The sequence below is a fragment of the Phoxinus phoxinus genome, assembly GCF_949152265.1.
Source record: "Phoxinus phoxinus genome assembly, chromosome: 1".
NCBI lineage: Eukaryota > Metazoa > Chordata > Actinopteri > Cypriniformes > Leuciscidae > Phoxinus > Phoxinus phoxinus.
The window spans coordinates 20,903,438-20,922,850 of NC_136876.1; the positions used below are offsets into that span (position 1 = coordinate 20,903,438).

Sequence of the window (19,413 nt, forward strand, 5' to 3'; positions counted from 1 at the left end):
AAAACAAACAAAAAAAAAACAAAAAAAATGCTACGATGCTTAAATAAATGTACAGAATATATATATTTTAGAATGATAGGCTACTTTGTTTTAAATTGATTTTGCATTAAGGAAAATTGCGGGGTAAAGTTAGCTTAAATGTCAGGAAATACACCTAAAAATAAAGCATATATAGGTTATTATAACGACAGTAGGCCTAAGCTATCAAACAAACCAATACATTGTAATAATGATCATAAGCCTACCTGAAAAAAAAAATCTGCTATTTGTTTCTTAAAAAATAAAAATGATTTTTTCTCTCTCTCTATGGGTCTCAGGAGGATATATCAGACAGAAAGGAGCATAAATAGTCTTATATTGGCCATATGAATTCAACTTGAAAAGCTGTTTTTTTCCCTCAAGAAAGGAACAGGCAGTATCTGTTAGTCTGTCAGCAATAATCTGATGATGCTGCTGTCAGTGAGCTCCATATGGCGCCAAACACTCACTGACCTGGATTTCTTCACTTTCTCGGTCCACACAAATCGGTTTAAACTCCTGTTTAAACCCAGCCTGTGCCACAGCAATGCAACAGAGGATAGAATTAATATTTTATACCGATTTTAAAACAGATCGATATAATAACCTAAAGAGTTTCCCCATGTGCAATAATACTTAATCTGTATCATGAAATTATGATTTGAAAGTTCAATAAGGGTGCTTGATGAACCATGCACATTAATTGACGTGTAATCCTTTGACAGCAGTTGCAGAGAATTAAGCTTTTAGGCTTTACAGCCAACCAGAAGGAAATTCATTTTACAGTCTGTTTTGGGCATACAAGGACAAATGATGGCTGCGACCGAAAACTTACAAATGCTGCCTTCGGAGGATGCACTGCAAGGTTGGAAGGCAACAAAGCCAAAGTTAGCTTCACTTCCTGTCTCCTGATATACCTTCATCTGATCGATTTTTGAAGGCAGCATAAATGTATCTTTCGCTGCCTTTGATATCCCACAATCCTGTGCTTACCATTCTGTGACAGTTGAGCTAAAAATAAAGATGGCGTCTGAAAGTCGATTGGTGGTCAGTTTGTGTGTAAATGTACGTTTTGACCAACGGTTTCCACTTTTGCTGTCATTTCTAGCGAGAAATTACTACTGTAGTAATAAATATTTTCTTGGTGATCACCTCTGTTGTAGATCTTTTACCCGTTACGCTGACACAGAAGCCTGTCTAAAATCAGTTTCACAGGGTACCTGTACCTTATTCGTACACAAATGCTGCCTCTAAAGTCATTGCCTTATAAGGCAGCGAGGCAAGTCACCGCCTAAGTTTTCAGCAGACGATGAGCTTTGTCAGAAGGGGCTAGTAAATACAATTTAAATGTATTAGTCTATTTTGTTTTTATTGTACAAACTGGAACATAATTATTAACATATCCTATTGAAACAGTATAAAACATCAAGATTACCACTAAGGGAAAGACTTTTGTCATTGTTAAGACCGAGAGAGAGAAGGGACAAATCAAAAGTAAAAGCGCAAAAAGCGCTCTTGATGGCAAGAGGCAAAACTGCATATAAAGTCCTTAAATAAATAAAAAAAATAACAAAAACAACCTTGCTATTTTATGTAAATGTCATGATAGAGTTGAAGGTAGCTTTTGACAAGAGTTTGTGAGTGGCAAAGAGGATCCCTGAAAGAGACTACCACTGTAATATAATTCATGACACATATACACAACTAATTGGTTATCTAACACAGATTGTAATCTTTAAACATCCCATATTTACATCAAATTCAAGTTACCAATGCTTTTATTCAATGTTTGCATTATAAGAGTCTCAGTTTCAATCACCACATCAACTCAGAACAAATGGTTTCAAATCAGTCCAGTTTCTCGCTTTAATCTGTGTATTTGCTCTTTGTTGGGAAAAGAGGCCAAACCAAGACCATCGCATCTATATTTTCAATCTGTATTGTCCTCCTGTGTACGTCACCTCACTGCTCTTGCGGTTCCCCCTCATTCTGTTCCCAGTATTTTCTCTTGCGTTTTCTCTCCGCCATGATCAAGGCACCAAAGACGGTCACAATCACAGTAGCAGTGATGACTAACACAGTAACGGTCTCAGCCACACACAACTGGCTGTCCACCCAAGCCAAAGAGGCTCCGGCAAGCTGCCAGGGCTCCCGACATGTTACGTTGTGATAGTCGTCCACAAAGAGTCGTCGCACACTAAGCAGCTTGCTGAAGACACGGTGCAGGTCGCAGTCACAGTTCCACGGGTTCCCAGCCAACTGCAGGTGCGTAGCAGCCGTGTGCAAGCTCAGCAATGTCTTGAAGTTCAGGTGTTCCAGATGATTCGCCTCCAAGCCCAACAGAGAAAGACTGTGTAATGGTGCTAGCGCATTTACCTCGATCCGAGAGATGTTATTGTTCCCCAGGAGCAGAACTTCCAGTCCGGGCAGCATGGTGAGGGACCCGTCTCGCAGAACACCCAGGTGGTTCCCTTGGAGGTAAAGGTGGCGCAGGCGGGACAGGCCACGGAACGCACCAGGTTCAACAGATTGGATATGATTGTGGCTGAGGTCCAGCTTCTCAAGGTTCTCCAGATGTTCTAGGCCTGGACGTTTCAACAGCACCAGTGCATTGTGGTCCAGCCGCAATTCACGCAGGGAAGACAGGCTCTCTGAGAAATTTGGAGGGATCTTAGTGAGGTTGTTACGACTCATGTCCAACTTCTCCAGAAAGGACAGAGAGAAAAAAGCCTGTGGGAAACAGACATTTGGGTAAATATATATACGGTAGAGGTTGAATGACTGCAGATTTTTGTTTATGTGATTTAAGTCGAATTGACTAATCGCTGAATCGTCATTGATGCACAAATAAGCCAGAACCTCAAGCTGAGACTCGAACACGGGTTGCCTTGTGCACAGCAATGGCATTATGACACAGCGCTGCCCACAAGGCTATTGCTCCTACATAACAGATTTTTTTGATCAGTTCTTTTGTCATTAGGTCGTTATGTTTCTCACAGATTTCTACTCGTTCTGAATCAGAAGATGCAGATAAAGAAGCGATTTAGTAGTAATTTTTTTTGTTTCAATTTTGATTTTGGCTTCCAACGATTATGAAAACATGATGCCGCTTTCCGTTCCTTCCTTTAAAGCGGTGTGCTGTCACCCATATGTAACAGCCAAATCAGCCGAATAATCTAATGCCACGTGTACAAGTGTATTGAGCCACGAAAGAGGCGGCTTTCTGCCTGTGCGATCCAAGATGGAGAGAAACACGGACAAGTACAGGCTACTTTGGGCTTCGGGTATGCGCTTAAACGGACAAATGCATGCAAAAATGTCAAAATGTCCGTCTTGGGTCCTTTAACAAACGCATTCTGTTGTCTTCAGTGCCATAACAGCTGGGAAAGTAATCAAATGCTTGTTAGTATATTAGGTCTGTGCATTTGGTCTTAAAGTGACAGTAGCCTAATAAACCTTCTGCTCTCGCTGTCATTAATGTTAATCAAACAACAAAAGAAAATGAGAGAATAATTCACTGCTCTTCTCTGAATAACATTGGTAACTTTAATAAGAATCAATTTATATTTAATTAATATAGTAATGAGTATGGAATGTTTTATTTATTATTATCCCCCCCCCACCCATTTTATTACTTTATTCAAGTTCTGTATACTGTAATTATAGTTATAGTTCTGTATCTGTATAGTTATAGGCTATGGTAGTAGGCTTAATTGACCCTTCGCTAAGCCACGACCGAAAAATGCCACTGGCCAATCGTGGCTTAGCAACCGTAACTAGGCGCGGGAGGTCTGTCAAGCTTTCGAGCGAGGGAAACATGCCGAAGCGGTGTGCATATGGATTGTGCAAATCTGATACCCGGTATCCTAAAAGTTTGGATGGAATTTTTTCCCTTCCCGAAACCTAAAAGCCAAGGGGAGAAATGCTGGGCGTGGATCAAGCAGTGTGGGAAGCCCCATTCACAACTAAATGTCGACAGGATTAACAAAAACGTAAAAATAAGATGATTAAAGGCAAGACGGAGGCTCACTGACATACTTTAAAATATATTTCAGCATTTTGTTAATCGACGGCCTAACGTTACTTGAGTAACTTGAGCTACAGTATCTTTACCCCAATCCGATGCAAAACTTTACCCCAATCCCAACACTGGCTCTCCTGGTGTTAGTGTTATTCCACAAGATTTATGGATAAACTGTTTAATTTATAATTATTTGATTATTTTCACATTTCACTTACCCTGCTGTGCATGAACATAGCTGTTCCTGAATTTGTGTGTTTCCCAATTGAATGGTCAGCAGCGTATGAGGCGGCTGCTGCTTGCGCTGGGACCTATAGGCTTTAACTTGAATTTTGATAAAATGATTCCCTAATCGGTTGCATATAATGTCGTGGATATATCCCGCGAATGCATACTGCAGTATACTGCAGTCCATTTTGTCTTGCTCTCTCAGATATTTCACCTGTTTGCCAAAAATGACTAATTAACTCCTTCTGTGCATACTGTAATAGACGTGCCAGGCGCGAAAGCTTGTCAGGCGTAGCAACAGTAACTAAGGAGGGCGGGGTTTAGCAAAGGGTCAATTGTTCATTTGATTTATTTGATCTTTTTTTCCTGTTGTATTTGTTCTATTGTTTTTAGTTTTTATTGTATTACTGAACGTTTCAACTGACTGTTGTTTGTTGACTGTGAACTGCTATGAAAGAACAGATTAAGGGGTTGCGGGCCATTTTAAGGGTTTTGAATGCACAGGCAAAGTTTTGCTTAGGGCCCCATGTGTGAGACCGGCACTGGTGCAACCCCTAGGGAAGGGATAGGCAACTCCGGTCCTGGAGGGCCACTGTCCTGCAGAGTTTAGCTTCAGCCCTGATAACAACTCACCTGCCTGTATCTATCTAGTAATCCTGAAAACATTGATTGCCTTGTTCAGCTGTGTTTAATTAGGGTTGGACCTAAACTCTGCAGGACAGTGGCCCTCCAGGACCGGAGTTGCCTATCCCTGCCCTAGGGTCTCGAAATTCCGACCAGGATTTGACAGTGCAACTGACAAAACCAAGCAACACTCTTCAAAATCAAGGTTCCAAAAGGGGGGTTTAGAAAGTGATGCCATTTAAGAACCATTCCCCCAGTTTCACAGACAAGGCTTAAGTCTAGTCTCAGAGAAAAAATATATGTTTGAGCTGTTTTAACTGAAAGCAACTTGCACTGGCATATATTAAAATAATGTCAGTGCCATTGTTTTGTCTTTTGTCTGTTTTTTTCCCCCAAGGAAAAAAAAAAAAATCTTAAATGTCCTAATTGAACTAAAGCTTAATCTAAGCCCTGTCTGTGAAACCAGGCCATTGTTTTCTTATTGTAAAGAACACAATTTAATAATCTGTCGCTTTTTTCCACTAAATAATGGTTCATTATTGGCATACATGGTTCCATCAAGAACATCCAACTTTCCCTTCCACAAGATTTTTTTAAAATGTTCTTCGCACAATGAAAAAAAAAAAGGTTATTTTAAGTTAGGTCCCCCCCCCCCCCCCCCTTTTTTTTAAGAGTGTAAATAACCTGTAAATGTAATGTATGAAAAGGTTCCCTGAATGTTAAATGTTCTTCATGGAATATCAATGGCAATCAATAACTTTTATTTTTGAGTAGGCTGCTATTATGGATTGAAGAAATGGTCCTACTCTACCTGCGTATGAAGAACCTGGATGCTGCTGTCCGAGAGCACTAGAATACGTAAAGACCAAAGGCCAGCGAAAGCTCGACTCCGGATCTCCGTAAGCTTGTTTCCTCCCAGGTCTAGGAGCCAGGTGCCGTGGGGAAGTCCGTGTGGAATATCCTCAAAACCCCTGGCATGGCAATCCACCAGGTCTGAGTGTTCATAGCACTGACAGAGGTGACACAGTCTTGAGCTTCTCGACGGAGAAAGAAAGAGTAAAAGCATCGCGACAGAAGGCAACATGATGTGATGACAGATTCAAGAGATCTACCTGGAGCTCTACAAAACGTGAAAATGTTTGACCAGGACGTCGATTAACGGATCCTCAGCTTTCTACGGAAGAGGAGCGAGATCTCTGTGATAAACGCAGTTTCCATTTGTTTCAGTATTGGAATAGCAAAATAGACTTTTACAGATAAGCAGAATATCGCAGCCTGTAGTGCAGCTGGAATGTCTGTCAGAAGCACTTAATCGCCTTAAAACCATGCGACTCAATTTCTAAGCCCCCTCCCCACACGGTCTCTCTCTCTCTCTCTCTCTCTCTCTCTCTCTCTCTCTCTCTCTCTCTCTCTCTCTCACACACACACACACACAGAGAGAGTTAATAAATTACATACGTAGCATACTATAGTAGGCCTAGTATAGCAGCATACAAATAATGCTTAAAACAGTAGCCTAATGCCTGTTGTCACTTCTTGTCAAAAAAAAGTGCTTCTTGTCAACGTTCTTTCTCAATTAACTGGCTCCACACACCAAGATAAGCAGCGCACTATGTGATGGGCAGAGGCTCATTTCCGCGAATCGGTTCTTTCAAAGAACCGGTTAAAAACAATCAGGGATTCTTTTACGTTTTAATGACCTGCTAATTGTATTATGTATGTATGTAGGTACACATTGCTGTTCACTGCAAATGGATTTGCGATGATTTTTTGTGTGCTAGTTCAGTTGTCTGCAGCCATGATTCAGCAAAAAAAAAAAAAAAAAGTAGGCTAATTTAGACATGCATTAAACTGTGCTAAAATTAATTAACATCAGTGTGCTTCAACTTTTGCATGTCTTAATAAATTATTTTAATGTATTAAAATTGTATGCATTATATGACCGCATGGCTATTCATTTACACAATGAATGTGCTCAGATAAAACGTGTAATTCCAGAGGCACAACACCTGTCCCTGCACACGTGGATGGGATATTTGTAACAATCAATCTATTTCAAACGATTTAAGATGAGTCGGAAAAAATAACAATTTGACGTGCACTCTGAAGGGCAGGGGCAGCTGTCACATTTGGTCATAATCAAATACGTTTTAAACCATATCCTTTTATAAGGTAGACAACGTTGCATTTTCTTTTTATTTAAAATAACTTTATATACAATTCTTATAGTGTCCAATGTGATTTAATTACGCACAATAATCTCAGCCAAATTTCTGATGTTTAAATTTAGATCAATGCCAGCCGAGAGATTTATTACACAGCACAGACGCAAGAGGATTACAAAGGTTTCACCGTTTTTAACGCATTTTGAACGGATCCGCCTTATATGCAGACTTAAAGAAACAGTACAACCCGAAATAAAGTAATTATTTACTCACCATTTGATACCCACAGCCTATATGCGTTTCTTTTTTCCTTGGTACACAAAAAGTTATGCATGAATGAAAGTCACCATTTATTTTGGTTATAATACAAAAAAATAACGTCAATAAATCTTGACTGAGACTAATAGTCCCTAATATTATGTCTGGCGTTTCTTTTTGTGTTTCAAGTACAAAACCCCCTCAACACTATTACATTTGGGTCAGCGGTCCAACACCATGTGCGATGGGGGTCAGGGGCAGAAATAAGAGCTCATGTGGGATTCAATAATGCATATGTTTGTACATGAATAATGGAAAACCCCTCAACATCAATGATTCATTCCAGTCAAATGCATATTTTGGCTGTATTCATTCAAACTCAAACAATGGCAAGGGATCCCCTTTGATTCACTGAAAATGAGTCACCAACTTATTCTGTCCCCTTATGTGACCACAGAATATGGGGTTACCATTGAAGATGCAGTGGAAGACACCCAGTTGACTCAGAGCATTATTGTAGGCTAACAGTATATAGTTTAACAAATTAACATGAACCAATTATGAATAAAATAAAAGAGGGATAAAAACAAGACAAGTGAGATTTTTCTCTTTTTTATTTCTTCATAACTATTTAAAATAAAAAATAAAATACTGCGAAAGAAACCTATAGGCGAACAGCATCCTTGTCAACACACAGCGATATAAACTGGTATGCAACCCGGATACACGTCACAGCTTGGTGCCACTGCTTGAGCCTCGATCAGGCTACGAGGTTCACGAGGCTGGGATGGGGAGGATTTTGGCTTCGAGCTAGTGCCACCCGTGCCACCCATAACCCCCCCGTCCCCGTCCCAGTCTCTTAACATGGCAAGATATCACTTTAACATTTCTTTTAACCAAACAGGTGATTACAAATATTCCCGTTCAGAAAGAGATCAGTTCTGTCGCGAGAGATGAGCAAGCTATGAGCCGTCTTACGCTGACACATATCTGAAGAAAATTGACCGTCGCTGGAATAACGAAGGAATGCAAGAAGTCAAAGAGAGGTGTGAGTCTCTCATTGGTCACTGCATGTACCCTTCCAGTTTGTATGCGTTTGGAAATAATAATAATACAAACAAACATTGCATCATAGAAAATGGTCCCACTATGGAAGAGGTATTCAAAATGGCAAGTACAGGACCAATATGGAAGAAAATGACAAAATAATATACCGCCAAGTAGTCATGGCTCTCCATTTCTCTCTTGGTCAACTGCACCTGGAGCTGAAGAGAGACAAGACCACGTTCTACAAGTAAACTGAAAGGATGCTTACAGCACTCAAGAGTGTTACTCCTTCGTCTATCACTTAAAAAGTAAAAAAAGGGAGTTTTATATAAAAATAAGATGTTGGGTAGATGCTAAGTGCAATTTAATTTCCCATACTGTGCCTTCAGCCCTCAATAATCCTAAACCTAAAAAATAAACCCTGTATTTGCTGCTAAAGAAATTATACAATAGTCATCCAGTCTAACTTAGGAAAATTGTTTTTGTTCCACCCTCACACCCTTTCTACCACTAAAAAAAATGTGGCACAAAGAAAGATCATGGATTTGAACAGAAAATGTGATTTTTTTTTGGTGGCTAACCAAATGAGATGAAATACACATGGGTTATTTAATGATGCTGGAGATCCAGCATGGTTCCAGTGAGTAGGTTTAGTGAGTTAATGATGTTGGAAAGGATGTTTTCTATATAAAATGATATTCTAAGACAGCACTCTATTTTTGCCCTCTCTTTTGTCAGTGGAAGCATTTTTTCTCTTCAGATGTGTAAGGACCGTCATCCCTGCTCAAAACGCTGAGTATCAGCTATCTCAACCTTTGTCTGGCAATTGGTTTAAAAAAAAACAAAAACAAAAAAAACATCAGAAATTATTAATTTAAAACAAACAACACTTCCTTTGTCAGCATATTGTTTCCCCTCTCTGAGCCTTGGCTCATGATGATAAAGCAGAGTCCTTCTGTGTTTGTGGAGCTTGTTGTGAATGCGGCACTGATTTTTGGCTCTCCACATCCCGAAAATGTTTCTCAACCTGTGGACAAAGAACAAAGGTTAGAACAGTAAAACACCTCACACTCCTATAATTATGTTATTTATATCAACAGGATATTAATGGTTAAAAAAATAAATAATCCATTTGATATGAGTTAATGCTTTTAACTTGTATATATGTAAATCCCTAAAGAAAATTATTCTATGAAATCAAAAAGCTGACTTGTTCACCAAAAAAAAGAAAGACAATTCTGTCATTGACTACTTACCCTCATGTCGCTCCAAACCTGTAAGTCTTTCGTTCATCTTCGGAACCCAAAGGAAGATTTAAAAAAAAAAAAAAAATTCTGAGAGCTTTCGGTTCCTCCATTGACAGCTAAACAACTGACACTTTGACGTTTCAAAGTTCATAAAGAGATCGTAAAACTAATCAATATCAATTGTGTGGTTTTAGGGGTGTGCACAAATATTCGATCTGTATTATTCCAAAAATAAAACACATTTAGAATTTTACTACGTTGCTTTGCAGGTAAATGATAAATATGATAAATTATAAATAAATACATTTCCATGATAAATAAATCCCAAGCACTAAATCGCAGTTATAATTAAATGTACTGGGTGGCGCTGTGGAGCGTGTTATTATATTGTATTTGATCACATAATGTCGTCTGACTCGGGAAGTTTAGAATTACTATTATGGAATTACAAAATGGAATTACTTTTAATCTAATTAATTCATGAAACTGATTTATCACAATAAATCACGACAACACCAAAATGAGAAATTAAATTAAATCAAACCAAAAGTTTGGATAAATCCAAACAGCAGTCGAATGAGGAAAGACCAAGGGGGTAATCCATCCGCCGGAAACTGAAGCCTCCCCAGGAGATGCCATTGTAGCAGAACATCACCTGCTGTTAGCATTCCATTGACTCCCATTCATTTTGGCATCGAATAACTTTACATCGGAGGCGTTTAAAGACTCCATTTGTCCATTATTTATTTCTAAAGAAACACGACAATGTATAAAAGGCTCCATTACTTTGTACCTTACGTTATGGCCCCGTAGAAGCCGTTTTTGTAAAAATAGGCTAACGATTGCGTCATAACCACGCGACTCTCTGTCGCACTGAAGAGAAATTACCGTATAGACCGGCGGAGAAGCTCGCATGCAATCGGTGGGACATGGAGGCATAATCTGATAAAGTCAAGGGAGAAACCCATAGAGAGTCATAAAGTTGATCCTGCTGCTAGCTCATGGACAGCTAATACTCACGCTCTCCGTCTCTGCGAGATTCAGATTTCTCTCGGCACAGCTACTAGAAGACTGACAACTGTCAGACAGGTTGCTCACGTCACATCTACGTCATCAAGCTCAGTTTGAGCCTGCGCACTACGCCTGGCGATCGGGAAGTGAGTGCTTCAAATGGGCTTCACTTTTCTCCATTGAAATCTATGGGGTCGCTGTGTCCAGTTTATATACTGTCTATGGGAAAGACAGCGGTCCATCACTGCATTCACGACTGCAGGTAAGCGCAGCTGTACCGAGTGAATCGTGATCCGAGATTACTTATCTGATAGCAAAATGATTGAGACATATGGTCCCTTTAAGTTTCGTTAAGGGAGACGGGTTTAAGAACAGAAAACGCTAAGTGCTGTTAGAAACTTTTATTGTGGGTATTATTGTTTTTCTCAACATGAAAGTGAAACAAATATAACCTGACTCGAGTGCATACGTACGATAATTGCGCAGTCTGCTTTATTGGTAAAAAAAAACGTCTTTCTCGTTAAACGTCATTTAAATAAACGAATATTCAAAATATATATATATATATATATATATATATATATATATATATATTTTTTTTTTTTTATGAGCCCGAATATTCCAATACAACATTTTTGAAACATGCCCATCCCACTGTGGTTTAGTACAAATTTTCTGAAGAGATACAATCGTTTTAGATGATGAATAGACTTAGAGGTATTTAGCTATTATTCACATTTAAACACTGGTTAAATAAAAACTAAAATAAATAAAAAATATAAACAGAAGCTCTACTGAACCTGCTTGACGTGCGAGAACAAACCTCATTGGTTCTTGCGAAATCTCAAATGTGTTGCGTAACATGAGAATGAACCTCATTGGTTCTTGCAGAAGCTCAAACGTGCTGCGTAACAAGAATGAACCTCATTGGTTCTTGCAGAAGCTCAAACGTGCTGAGTAACATATCATTGGTTCTTGCACGTCGAGCGAACATGCTTGAGCTTCCGTTTACCACAACTGATGTGAGTTGATAAATGTTTATATGCGAATATAAGCCTAAATTCAATCTGTTTATCATACAAAGTGATCCAGTCTTATTAGAAAATTTTGGACTAAACCACACAATTCATATGGATTAGTTTTACGATCTCTTCATCAACTTTTTGAAGCATCAAAGTGTCATTTGCGTAGCGGTCAATTGAGGGACACAAAGCTCTCAGATTTCATCAAAAATATCTTAATTTGTGTTCTGAAGATGAATGAAAGTCTTACGAGTTTGGAACGACATGAGGGAGAGTACATTTAAAGTATTTTTGGGTGAACTATCCCTTTAAAGACTCATTAAAACAACCTGATCAATGCAGTTTTCTGTCCTGTGGCGACTTATTTCTAAAAGAAAATGCTAGTAGTAAAAACCTGTAGAAGTGCTCATCTGCCCCCAACAAATACATTCAAATATATGTATTTGAATATATTTTAAAATGTAATTTATTCCTGTGATTTTAAAGCTGAATTTTCAACATCATTACTCCAGTCTTCAGTGTCACATGAATCTTCAGAAATAATTAGAATGATGATTTGATGCTCAAGAAACATTTCTGATTATTATAACTGTTGAAAACAGCTGTGCTGCTTAATCTATATGGAAGCCAAAATACATATTTTTCAGGATTCTTTGATAATAAATCAATTTAACGTGCCCTTGCTAAACAAATGTATTAATTTCATAAAAAATACAAATATCTTACTGACCCTAAACTTTTTAATACTAGTGTACAATACAGTGCAGAGTTGAGACGACTTACTATTTTCCGCACGTGACTTAAAGCGCTGCCCTCTTTGCCTTTACAGTTGTCCACTTGGTATGGCGGACTGATGACCACATCATCCATCACTAGGATGTTTTTCTCCTGCCATTTGCAGTCTTTGATGCTGCGGATGAAGACGAGAAGGAAGAAAGTGAACGATTCATTCTGTTCAAGGTAAAGTATGCTTGATATAATCTTATCTCTTAATTTATACACAATTCGTTCACCATAATAAACAGAGCTCTAAAGCAGAACATATAGATCCAGATATCAATTTCAATTAGTATAGGCCGTGATCAGTATTGGGTAAGTTACTCTAGAAAAGTCATTTATTACTAGCTACTTATTACATTTTCAATGGTGTAATAAGATTATTATTAATTACTCTCTCGGGCCGGTTGAAAAATACAAGGATAGATATTTATTTGAAATAATTAAAAGAACAGTTTTATAATATAACATTGAATAAACTGACCAAAGCATTTAAAGGGAGAAAGTTACATTACAAACATCTATACAGTATTTGGTAACACTTTACAATACGGGTGCACTAATTCATGATTAACTAATGCACAGATAATCATGTGTTAATGTATGACTCATGAAGAACTAAACCATTAATTAATGATTACTGCATCAGCAACTAATAAAGATTCTATATGGTTAATATATTAAGTAATATATCAATTGTTATTAATAAAGTGTGTCTATTTGTATTCATTTCTTAACATTTTATTAACTAAAAGTGTAAATTAATGCGTTTTATTTAATGTACTTCAACTTCCAGTTGTCTGCTTTAATTAATCATTAACTAATGATTTGCAAATGTATCATTATGTTATGACTTTACTTGTTGAGGCACATGACTATTAAAGGTTGTATTAGCGATTTCAGGCCCAAAAAAGGCCCAAACATAAATGATCACATTCATCTAATCTTTCCTCACGATCCGCTAGCTGCCCGCCCCATAAGCAGGCCGTCAAAAAAACGCGTCTCTGTAGGCAGCCTAGGCTCTGAGATCTGCACACAAAAACAAATGGTTTCACCAACCACTCAAATCCAAAATAAACAGTGTTCCAACCAATCACCGACAGGGGCTGGGTGTTGTGAGGTTTTGCGCTCGATCACGGCTGCACGCGAAGTCGAAGGTGAAGAAGACGTCGTGTCTTGGAATAAACACGATGGTATTCCCTCGCCCTAATCCTCCTCCTCCTCCTCCTATTGGGGATTGACTCAGCCATGTTCAATCTCTCTTGTAGTCACTTGATAGTCACGGCTTCTTCTTCAGCTCCGACTTCGCGTGCAGCCGTCCCTCGAGCTCGGAGTACGTCAGAAATAGAGTGTGGCATCAGTTTACTGTCTGGGTTTTGTCGTGTAGCTTCGCACCGCATCCAGTGTAGTATGACTGACTAATGGACGTTCTATTGTCTTTGTCCAGTCTTGACACAGTGTTATGAAATAGCAATGCTCAGCCGCATGTTCTCAGTGTACCACGACCTCAAGCTTAACGTGACATATTCCTGTGCATGAACAACAAGGTACTGGATGCGGCAGTTCAGCGGACTCAGTGAAATCTTGGTTGTAGATGGTTGGAAATTGAAATCCATGGCTTAGTGTGGATGTCAAAACCAAAATGACATATTACTTAACAGTTAGTTAATAGGCATGTGCCTCAACAAGTAAAGTCATAACATATTGATACATTTGCAAATCATTAGCTAATGATTAATTAAAGCAGACAATTTGAAGTTGAAGTACAGGACTTTAACCCATTGTGGTAATTAACACATTAATTTACACTATTAGTAAATAAAATATGTTAAGGAATTAATACATGACACATTTAATTAATAAATTACTTAATCTATTAACCATATAGAATCTTTATTAGTTGCTGATGCAGTAATCATTAATTAATGGTTTAGTTATTCATGAGTCATACATTAACACATGATTATCTGTGCATTAGTTAAGCATTAATTAATGAATATTAGTGCACCCGTGTTGTAAAGTGTTACCCAGTATTTAATGCTACATAAAAAACTAACTAATTAAACGACAAGAAAATGAAGAGTAATTTCTTTATGTTTTCAGGTAATTAAATTACATTAATTAATTACTTGGGAAAAGCCGAATTGCGGAAAAAGTCCAAAGGTTAGTCAATTGAAAGTGAACGTATCAATTGGAGTCTCACTTACGTTTTATGAATGGTCTGGAACAGCAGTTGGCCCTCTACAGAAACACCAGCACTAATTGCATAAGCTTGAGACAACTTATCTTCCTTTTCCGCCCGTGCTCTATTCACAAGCTGAAAACAGCAGTGGAGAAATAAGACATTAATTATAACACCTTTCTCAATCATAGATTACTAGATAGCAGAAGAAAATGGGACGTCATTTGGGCTCACCTTGCTAAAATTGAGAGTTGCTAAAGGGGGAGGAGTTTCAGCACGGTCACTGATGATGTCCACTTCGGACACATAGGCCAAGTTAACGAGCACCACATCGCTGACGTTGGGTTTACCACTGGACGGGGCACATTCTGATACGGTCAAGAGTCAAGGTAGTTGTTTGGCAAATGTGTATTTATTAAAGCAATGAATGAGATAGAAGCCTCCTAGATGGGTATTATCATGGGATCAATGCTGTATCAAAGCCCTACTTTGTGTATTGCTTCACTCCAGTTTCATGTTTAGAATCTCATGTTAACAAACAGGATTAAATGACATGAATGTCTGTCATTTAGGAGATGAGTGTCATGGTGGAGGCTGCTTACTAGCATGACCGATTGCAATCAGATCTGAGCCGCATTCAACTTGGAGCGCGCGAGGACAAGACAACCTGTCACTCAAATGACATCACAGCATTAGCAAACCACAACCATTTAACGATACAATCAAGTCTCGCCCTATATTTTTTTCTTAATCGAGAAGCTTTTTCAGTTGGATACAACAGGGAAGACAAGACTATTCGACAAGACTTGAATTTTTGCTGACTTTAAAGGTATTCAGATATTTTTGAGAGGATGTGTAATGGTTTAAACATTAAAATCAAAACCGTCTTCAAGCCTTCATAAACCACTCAGTAGTTCTATAAAACAAGCACATGGCTTTTCAGATGTTTTATGTTAACTATTATTTTTAAAACTTAAAACAGGAAGAAAACCAAAGTAGCAAGCTAGTGATGTCAGCAAATTTGACATTACATTAGCTGTCAAGCTTTACAAGCTGCTGCATGACTGGATTTGTAGCTTTTGTGGGGAAACGGTTAAAACGTGAGTAAAACAAACGATTATCAGTTTAAACTAAAGGTTTGACTCGATATGAAGTGTTCCTTACAACTTACCAAAGATCCAGTGATCCACGGATATTGACATGCACAGGAATCGTGTTTCCTGACATTTATGTGCCTGATGTTGGACACCGGGGAAATACAATAAAGCAAATTTGCCTATGAACACTTTATATAAATACAATATAGGTAGGTCTAAATCTGGGTGTTCACTTATCAATGTTATTTATATATATATATATATATATATATATATATATATATACACAGGAAAAACTATACTAGTTTTAGGGCTAGACGAGATATATATATATATTATCGTCTAGCCCTAAAACTAGTATAGTTTTTGTGTTTATTTAAAAACATCCAATTATGCAGAAAACATGATGGTAAATATTGAATTGATGAGTTGTCATAATACAGTAGGCTATATGCTAACAATACAATATATATATATAGTGCATGATTTTACCCCAAAATTCAACATATTGACAAAATAACTGCAAATCCACGTTTCCCTGCCTGGAGTCCAGTTGTTTCTGTGAATTGCAACGATCCATTTGCCTCTCTGTGTTCTGTAGCTTTTGGCAGTCAGTAAAAATATACCTCAGATGTCCTGTCAAATCTATTTGCAGTCAAATCTCAAAGCTCTTCTCCATTTTAGATGCGCTTAGTGTGTTTTTTTGCTTAGTGTGTTCTGAAACCAATGCTGCCGCTCAAGTCTTTTTGCCACGCAGTGGGTGTAACCGCAGTCCCTCCGGCCGACGGTGACGTCACGCACATACTGTACTACCCTCTATTTTGATTTCATGGTGACTTTAAATATCCACATTTTTGTGCTTCGTTTAAATAACCTTTCATGCAATTTGGCTTTCTATGCATTTTCAGACCAAGGACCAAACTGAGCTTATTTTGGTGATGGTTATCCACAATCTGTCATAAACTAATGCAAAAGCTGGCTGAGTTAACCACCAGAAGAGGTCTGACAAAATCAGTTATATTAAGTTTTTAAGTATATTAAGACACCTCCCTATTTAGTATAGGTGGTTAAATGCTCATAAAACAAAAGTATTTTAACACGTAGTGGTTGTTATTTGAATGCTGAACAGGAATGGCAGCACATCAGGAGGTTAGTCATCAAACCAGAGTGAACTCTGCAATTTTTATTTTTATCAATACACTGATAAAAATAGGGCATGGTGCATGGGAAAATGATATACTTTGTATATAGATGCAGTAAAATGCTTCATTTAGATGAACACACCACCACAGTGAGTGTATGTTAGGGTGCGCATTTTGTGTCAGGCAGAGAAACTCGGATGTTAGCGTTCAGGCTAGCTGACGCCCCCTAAGCACGCATGCGCAGATCTGTGTATGGGAGAGAGTTGACAGCCTGTCCACCCCTCATTCACTTCCATTATGGCTTAAGCCGGGACTGCAGTTCAAACGATACTACAAATAAACATGCTAAACCCCTTCAAGTCAGAAGCATCAACGCTTTTGAAGTTGAATTTACCAGACTTTTCTATGACCTTTCCATTAGCTTGAGATTACTGTATAATGAGACTAATTCACTAATGAATCATTCAGACCGATTAATGAACCCGTTCGACTGAGTGGAAAGAATGCGCGAATCAAATCTTCTAGTTCACCTATATGCACCGACTCGTTGCTCGCTCTCACAAAAATCTGAGGGGTTGCTAACAGATTCTCCATTTATTTATAATACACACGCCATTTTATATTTACGGTGGTGAAATAATTAAGATTGTGTAAACATGACAAATGACCATACATTAAAATTACATAAGGACAATAACGAAAATGATTAACCATACCATTTTTGGGCTGTTTTATTGTACTTTCTTCATAGTTTGATACCCAGAAGTTTACAAAATTAAGAAATTAAAATGATTTTTTATTATTTATTGACTTGCAGCTATTAGCTGGTGTAACGATATAACCTACAGAAATGGCCAGCGAACCGATTCAAAAGACTCGACTCACTGGGAAGAATCAAAAATCCCCCCCAACTAAAAGAATGTCAATCAGACATTACCACGGCTTTGCGAGCGTTTCATGCTCCACAGAAATTAGCATAATGAATCACCAAATAGACAATATATACGGCATAACAAGACAATTAAATATGAAATACAGCATTTGCTACATTACAGCACACTTTAAAAATCTCTAATATTTCAAGGTGTTCTACGAACAGGACCCAGTAACGTTACAATTAGGCCTATTATTATTCGTCGTTTGAAACACCATATTGCTTATAGTACACAATAACACATTAGAGCTACATTTCTTGTTGTGCGAGTACAAATTTGAGTTTGTTTGACATAAAGAGGATGTATTACACACTCACATGCTACGAACTAAAGAGCACGAGAGAAAATCGAATAACCAATCGGAGATTCAAATGCGCACCACCTGACTCGGCATGCGCGAAACACGGAAGCGAACGCCGAGTGGACTGACTTCACCGTGGTGAAAATATCTTTGGCATACCCGCAGACCAGGCCTCTTGCAGTTGTGGATCCCGACAATTCAATGACAAGCTGACACGATAAAAGGATACTCAAAGTCAGCATCTTGGACGGGTAGTCAAAAGCCACGACCTCTCCTTGCAAGCGCTGCCCCAGGCAGGTGAGGCAGGAGACATGGCTCCCGACGCTGAAATACTCCCCTGGTCCAGGAGCCGCCATCTTCTCCGCCAGGAAACGGGAGCAGTCGACTCGCCTCACGTAAACACGCGCAGCCGCGTCAGCATGGGTGGGCGCGCGAGTAGGCGTTCCGCGGGAATGAATGAAGTGACGCGAAAACGGGCGCTGCAATTGAAGCCACGCCCGCTTTACTATGGAGTAGTAGATCAGGAATATCTTACTACAGTGCACTATACGCCCTCATTTAACCACTTCTCCCTAACTCATGTTCCTGGTTTATACACTAGGTTATTTTGAAATTATAAGGGAGCCAGTTGTTACCTTCAGTGACCTAGATCAGATGTTTTCAAACGTTTTGATGCCCCAGACCCCCAAATATGATGGCCTGCTATTGAGGGACCCCCCCTTTAAGGCAGTTACATATTTTCAAGAATAAAGACTCTTTTATACAGTGAAAAACAAAAATATTATAAATGTCTAAAATGTCAGTTTACATTACATTGTATCTGTTTTCTGTCCACAATTAAAGTGCTTTTAGATGTATAAACCTGAAGAGAAACTTACAATTTTGACTATAGCATAATTCATATGATTTCTGATTATTTTTTGAAAGAAACTGTAATGTCAAATACTTTATATATTATATATATAAAAAAAAATATAGGCCTATAATATAAAGTTGTCCTAAGACAAGAATGGGTATTGTTTCCAAATTCATGTATAACTTTGATGAAAGGTTTTGATCCACTTCAAATGTTCACTACTGTATATATATATATATATATATATATATATATATATATATATATATATATATATGAACTTTCCAAACTAAACTATAACAAAAAAAGCCTAATTACATGATTTCTTGGCTAAACTTGCATCTCACAATATTTATATTTTTCTATTATATAGAAAAACATGGTATAAATATAAGTAAAAATACTTCTATATGCAGTACATTACAAATAATCATAATAAAATGCATTAGAATATGATATAACATTATTAAAAATACAAATAA

The 19,413-nt window shown here is 38.1% G+C and overlaps 2 protein-coding genes across 3 annotated transcripts; both read right to left on the minus strand.

Moving 5' to 3' along the window:
- Positions 1-1,391: 1,391 nt before the first annotated feature.
- LOC307007855 (uncharacterized protein) lies at positions 1,392-9,114 on the minus strand. Of its 2 annotated transcripts, none has more exons than XM_079630234.1 (2): positions 5,703-6,188; positions 1,392-2,748 (listed from the first exon to the last, which is right to left on the minus strand). In XM_079630234.1, exons 1-2 carry the CDS (start codon positions 5,973-5,975, stop codon positions 1,981-1,983), a joined length of 1,041 nt encoding a protein of 346 aa, XP_079486360.1. In that variant the 5' UTR covers positions 5,976-6,188; the 3' UTR covers positions 1,392-1,980. The 2 variants fall into 2 exon arrangements, with proteins under 2 accessions (XP_079486360.1, XP_079486361.1); XM_079630235.1 differs by lacking the exon at positions 5,703-6,188 and adding an exon at positions 7,330-9,114 and having other exon boundaries at positions 1,588-2,748.
- On the minus strand, positions 7,911-18,495 carry lsm12a (LSM12 homolog a). The gene is made up of 5 exons (XM_079630311.1): positions 18,305-18,495; positions 14,835-14,968; positions 14,626-14,735; positions 12,425-12,551; positions 7,911-9,388 (listed from the first exon to the last, which is right to left on the minus strand). Exons 1-5 carry the CDS (start codon positions 18,429-18,431, stop codon positions 9,293-9,295), a joined length of 594 nt encoding a protein of 197 aa, XP_079486437.1. The 5' UTR covers positions 18,432-18,495; the 3' UTR covers positions 7,911-9,292.
- Between the last annotated feature and the right edge of the window lie 918 nt (positions 18,496-19,413).

Bases quoted from the DNA above. Each gene is read 5' to 3' on its own strand.
- LOC307007855 (XM_079630234.1), bottom strand. From the start codon at position 5,975: ATGTTGCCTTCTGTCGCGATGCTTTTACTCTTTCTTTCTCCGTCGAGA. The intron at 2,749-5,702 runs GTAGAGTAGGAC...TGTTTCCCACAG, and splicing joins TCCAGGTTCTTCATACGCAG to GCTTTTTTCTCTCTGTCCTT.
- lsm12a (XM_079630311.1), bottom strand. From the start codon at position 18,431: ATGGCGGCTCCTGGACCAGGGGAGTATTTCAGCGTCGGGAGCCATGTC. The intron at 14,969-18,304 runs GTATCCTTTTAT...TGACCGTATCAG, and splicing joins GTCCAAGATGCTGACTTTGA to AATGTGCCCCGTCCAGTGGT. The intron at 12,552-14,625 runs GTAAGTGAGACT...CTTCATCCGCAG, and splicing joins TTCCAGACCATTCATAAAAC to CATCAAAGACTGCAAATGGC.